This window comes from Cervus canadensis, chromosome 9, assembly GCF_019320065.1.
Source record: "Cervus canadensis isolate Bull #8, Minnesota chromosome 9, ASM1932006v1, whole genome shotgun sequence".
Classification (NCBI taxonomy): Eukaryota; Metazoa; Chordata; class Mammalia; order Artiodactyla; family Cervidae; genus Cervus; species Cervus canadensis.
This window is the reverse complement of record NC_057394.1, coordinates 62,876,861-62,882,699: the sequence shown is the minus strand read 5'-3', so window position 1 is coordinate 62,882,699 and position 5,839 is coordinate 62,876,861. Positions and strand designations below refer to the sequence as shown.

Sequence of the window (5,839 nt, the reverse complement as noted above, 5' to 3'; positions counted from 1 at the left end):
AAGCATAGCCACCCAGCATGCTAAATTTGGCAAAAGGAACTTTGTGGCTGGCTTTGCCCTGGCCCTACCTCTTCTAAACAGAGTCAGGAGATGGGAGCAGTTGGAAATGGTCCCACTTTCCCGTTGCTCTGATTGGCTGGCTTGCAGTTCACCTCATATTCTTGGCATAATGACCGTGTTGTGGGATCTGACAGTTGCGACATCTAATCTGCCTCAAAGACTTTGCTCATGCCCAGGGAGTTCCCCTTAGTCTGGTGTAAGATCCAACCACAACCTTAATTAGTAGTCTTGAGAGAGCCAGAGAGACTGTCTCCCACACCATGACTGTCCACTCAGCCCTGAATGAACAATCCAGCTCTTTGCAGCTAACTCCCCAAACAAGTGTCAAGCCCCAAGCATGAGTAAACTAATTCTGTGCTTTGCACAACACAGCCCAGGCATGCCGCTCCTATTTTGCTTCTTAGGCAGCGTTTTACACTCATCTGCAGCCTGAGTAAAACTTTCTCTGGTACCTTCTTTGACTCACAAGAGCGCCAACTTAATCCACAGTAATAATAGAGTATTTTATCTAGCTGTACTTGTGGAAGAGGCAGCATCAAGGTTGCTTAGCAGCAGACATTGGTTTATTAAAAACAACTGTCTGTCTGGGAGGAAATCACCTCCTCATTTTCCTATGGATTCATGTCTTCCAGTTGATTGTTAACTGAATTGCTCAAAAGAGTTTCTCCTTGGATGTGATGGGGGGAACTGAAGAGTAAAATGGCCAGGAAAGACTCAACATTAGAAAGAGGTTGAGATGCCTTGAAGCAATTAGGGGGACTATATTTCTTCTGTCTAGAAAGTAGGAGGACCTCAGCAAAGCTGGGTGTCCCGTGCTCTGCTGTCGGGTTTCAAGTGAGCTCCAGCAGGAGGAGGGAAAATCTTAGAGAGGGAGAAGGGACAGCTTGGCGGGGAATGAGGACAATCAAGCTAAGAAAGGATGCAGACATGAGTTATCACCTCGTGACCCGAAGGACCACAAGTACCAAACTCATTTTGTTGAACTTCTTAGACTAACAGTTAACAGTTATGCTCATGGGGCCGGGAAGGTATGGAAAATGGTAAAGCTACTTGTGCCAGGCGGGTGGAGAGGGAGAATCATTGACATTTATTGGACGATTGTTATGTGCTAGCCACTGTTTAAAGCATTTTTGGTACATAAAGATAATTGCTAGTAGTTTAACATTGTCTTAAAAGATGAGAAACCAAGACTTTGAGAGGTTAAGTTCATGAATTTGGTTGCCTGTAAAGAGCAGGGATGGGATCTGAACCCTGGCAACCAATATTCCTATCCACTTTACTAGGTAGGCCCTCAATTATCAGATAATTGTGACCATGGGGGATATTGTGGTCCTCAACTGTCAGATCTTCCCATTTTTTCAAGCTTCTCTGAATTTATCAATGAGAAAATTCTGAATTTTTTAATTGTTGTAAATATCTTTTTAATGTTTTTGTAAGACTAATCTCAGGTCAGCAATTGAATGCAGACTGAATGGGATTGAGGATTACTTCCTGCCCAAAGTCATTAGGTCATCGCTCACCCTGCAGCCCTGCATACATGCCGGGGAAGCCTGCACCAAGGAAGCAGAAATGGAAACAGGAACCTACACACTCCCGTCCCGTTGCAGGAAGTGCCCTTTGGGGAAGCACTGAAACGTTGAGTCATCAGAGGGAGTTCATTCACCTAGGCTTTGCTAATTTCACCAGAAACCTAGGGGAATTGTGGATTTTAGATTTGCAATGGAGTAGAATCTAGACCTGTGTGTTTAGACCACACTGCCATGATCCCATAGTTCAAAGAGGTCAGAGAAAGCTGTGATGCTGACCAGGATAGATCAAGCCCTAGGACACTGAGAACCAGGTAGACCCGTGATAGTTAGAGACAAAGGAATTCTCACTCCCCATATCAGAGGAAAACTTCTCATTATGGACAGTCACAGTTTAGAAAACATTTTTACGTAGAACAACGGCTTGCAGATTGACATGCATTTGAACACAATAGTGTGGCATTTGAGCCTTATGCAATCTTGGGAGACAAGCATCAGAGTTCCTATTCTTTCCATTCTATAGATGAGAAAACTGAGCTTGCAAGGAGTTTAGGTCACAGAGCTGAGTCTTGGACTCTGTTCTCTTGAAAGTGAAATTTGCTCAGCTGTGTCTGACTCTTTGTGACCCCAGGGACTGTACAGTCCATGGAATTCTTTGGCCAGAATACTGGAGTGGGTAGCCTTTCCATGAATCTCTGGAAACTCTACAGAGGGTGGGGGGAAGGGTGTCAGTGGGGTCTTATCACTGAGCAGCCATCTCAGAAGCTGGAGCCATAGGTGTGGCGCATTAGGGACCCCCGAAACATAGACTGGAGCAGAGGCCTGGGGTTGTGAATGCCATGAGTGGTGGGGCACCAAAGAGATACATTAGGGACTTGCCTAGAGGTCCAGTGGCTAAGACGCTGAGCTTTCAATGCCGGAGGCCCAGGGTTCAATCCCTGGTCAGGGAACTAGATACCACATATTGCAACTAAGATCGAAGATCCTGAGTTCCGCAATTAAGACCCAGAGTGGCCAAATGAAATAAATAAATACATACTTTTGAAAAAAGAGATATACTAGATTTGAGGCTTCCCTGGTGACTCAGACGGTAAAGAATCTGCCTGCAATTCAGGAGACCCAGGTTCTATCCCTGGGTGGGGAAGATGCCCTGGAGAAGGGAATGGCTACCCACTCCAGTATTCTTGTCTGGAGAATTCCATGGACAGAGGGGCCTGGTGGTTGAACCAGACAGGACTGAGCAACACTTTTTCAACACACACTAGATCTGAGGGTAATCTGTGTATGTCCCCTCTCCCCTCTGCTGGGGCTGTGTCCCTGTGGTCACATCTCCAATCTGATCATTGCTCATCTCCCTCATCCTGATTGTTCCTGACTGGTGCTCTGGGATGCCGTGGGACTGAAATGATCTCAGAGTCCTGAGAGGGCTCATGCTTCTCTGCTGTGTGCTACCATGTGAAGCAGGATGACATTGTACCACTATTGATGCTGTTTAGATGGCTTGTCCACTATAGATGATTATTCCATGAGTAGACATGTAATATATTCTTATATATCTGAATTTAATTAAGAACCTTTATCTCGCTGGCATGGATGTGCTTTTACTGTTTCTGGCCAGGTCAGACGAAGAAGTTGGAAGACAGATTTTTGAATTGTGGGCTAATTTCCCTGATCTTTTAAACCTAGGGCCCCAGCTCTGAGACGGAGATTTATGATCTTGACAATGCTGTCTTCAACCACTCTCTGGTCACCAGGGAGAACATAGAGCAACTGCTCCCAGGAGTCAAAGTTGTCCCCTGCAACATCACCAGGATCCTCATGGGATTCAGAGGATTGCTTTATTTTCAATATTCAGAGGATCTGGGTGCCAGGATCACCCCAGCTTTTCTTAATCATCTCATAACTTGGGAGGGCTGGTGATGAGATTCAGTTTTCTGTACTATTGGTTCATTTCTGATGAGTTTGGCCTTTGGAGTCTCAAAGGGCATTGTGGGCTCTACTTTTTGTGTTCCAAAAGGACTCAGACCAGAAGCTCATGTATTGGGTTGGCCTATAATTTCATTCCCATTTTTCCACTGAATCTAATGAAAAGCCCAAACAAACTTTTTGGCCAACCCAATACTATTTGTGCTGTAGTTTCTCTGTTTAGCAATACCTCATCTTTGATGCTGATACTGTTTAAAAATAAGAGAAGGTTCAGGAACACTGACAATTGTTACCAAGGGCACTTCTCACAGCCCTTGCTTCTCTGCATATGTGATGGCCACTTCACCTGCACCTGAGGCAATAAGAGCCTGCACCCTTTAATCACCTCTCAAGTGCTCACCCCAGCTGTTGGCTCAGACTTAAACATCCAGGTTAGGGAACATTGCCTCTCTGGTGCATGCGGTACTTAGGAGATTAAGGCTCTCTTGAAATTCTGGACTTCATTTAGGGTGGAGAGTTTGGGAAGCAGGGATGAGGGGATGGCAGCATCAATCTGTCCATCGAGTCACACATCGGTCCAGTCTTATCTTACCTAGTGACTGGGTACCGTGTGTGCGCCATGTGCTAAGTTGGGTGCTGTGCATTCAGTGGTGAACAGAGAAGACCCCCATCTCAAGGAGCAGCTTCTGTTTCAGTAGAGCAGCCCAAGGAAATTCATCTGCTATTATTTCAGGTATGTCATTGCCAAGAGTCTGTAGGTGTCTAGGGACCTCATTAAGTTTTGGACCTCAGTAGTCTCTGTATCCGCTCTGCTCCTTCAGAGCTCCGCCCTTGGTTGGGCTGGGCCCTCAACGAGCCACCGTCAGCACTTTCCAGATGGGGAGGGGCTGGGCCTAGGGCCTCCAATGACTGTGTCATCCCCGGCTCTGGCCACAGAGGCTTCATCACAGAGGGAAGCTGAGCTGTGAACATGTTGCTAGGCTGTGGCTTTTTTTTTTTTTTTGTAAATGAGGCTTGGGCTTAATTTAGAAATCTGCTTTTTCTTTCTTTTTTCCCAGCATCATCTGGCTGTCTGGCACCGTCAGAGAATTGCATTTCTGACCCAAGTAGAGCTCCTGAGTGAGTGGGGGCAGGAAAGACTTTGGGGGGAGGACTGATGCCAACCCAGGCTGCCTCACGGGGAAGTGGAAACACGTGGGCCTGCTATTAGCATCCTGATCGGCTTTTGGATGAGTGTCATCTGTGACACCTACATAGTCCTCACTTGGAACAAGAGGATTCAATGCGGCCCTGATGCGAGCGCCTCTTCTGCTAACCACACCCAGCATACAGCAGAACAGAAGGCAAAGCTGCACAAAAGAGGACCAGAATCAGGTGCCAGAAGCAGATGACATCCAGACTTTCAGCTCTTTGGATGCAGCTATTTCAATAAAGTCACTTTCTGTGCAGCTATTTTAACATGAGGATATTTTGGTTTGGCCTAAAAATTCAGCCAATAAATGTTAGTTTTTTAGCACAGGGAATATAGCCAATATTTTATAGTACCTTTAAATGGAGTGTAATCAATAAAAGGGCTTCCCAGGTGGCTCATGGGTAAAGAATCTGCCTGCCAGTGCAGGAGATGCAGAAGACGTGGGTTCAATCCCTGGGTCAGGAAGATCCCCCTGGAGTAGGAAATGGCAACCCATTCCAGTATTCTTGCCTGAAAAATTCCAGCAGGAATTTTTGGACAGGAAAAATTAGGCAGAGAAGCCTGGCGGACTCCAATCCACAGGGTCACAAAGAGTCACTCACAAAATCTATAAAAATAATTGAATCAGTGTGTTGTACACCTGAAACTAATAAAACATTGTAAATCAACTATACTTCAATAAGAAGTAAGTTTAAATAAATGATGAGTAAAATGGGCGTTTTATACTCCATCAGTGAGTTTTACCCTAACGCTGAGATTTGCTCTGCTGCCAATCCTACCCCTAGGCATCAAGGTGTATGGATCTAGCACAGGTAAGGGAAAAGTGTGGTTGAAGTTCAAAGTGGGAGCAATACCAGGGGTCAGGTAATGGTCCAGGAAGGAGTGAATGTCAGGAATAAGGTGCCTGTAAGAGCTGGAAGCAGGTCAGGAGTAGAGGAGCATTGAGAGGTCTCTAAAGTCAATGAAAGGGTCAATCCAACTGAAATAGAAGAGTCAGAGATTGAGTGAGGGCTGGGGAATTGTTTAGAAACATAAAATTCTGTGATCTTGCATTTTGGCTTGCTTGCTTTGAGGCTGTGTTAGAACAGCTGCATGAAATTGTTGGGCAAGAAAATAGTCCGCTTAGGATTCAGAA

The 5,839-nt window shown here is 45.6% G+C and overlaps 1 protein-coding gene across 1 annotated transcript; it reads left to right on the top strand.

Moving 5' to 3' along the window:
- The first annotated feature begins 1,074 nt into the window (after window positions 1-1,074).
- SMIM2 (small integral membrane protein 2) lies at window positions 1,075-4,970 on the top strand. Its single transcript, XM_043477793.1, is given in 3 exon segments — window positions 1,075-1,088; window positions 4,681-4,827; window positions 4,829-4,970. Coding segments are annotated over 3 exon segments (303 nt in total).
- The last annotated feature ends 869 nt before the right edge of the window (window positions 4,971-5,839 follow it).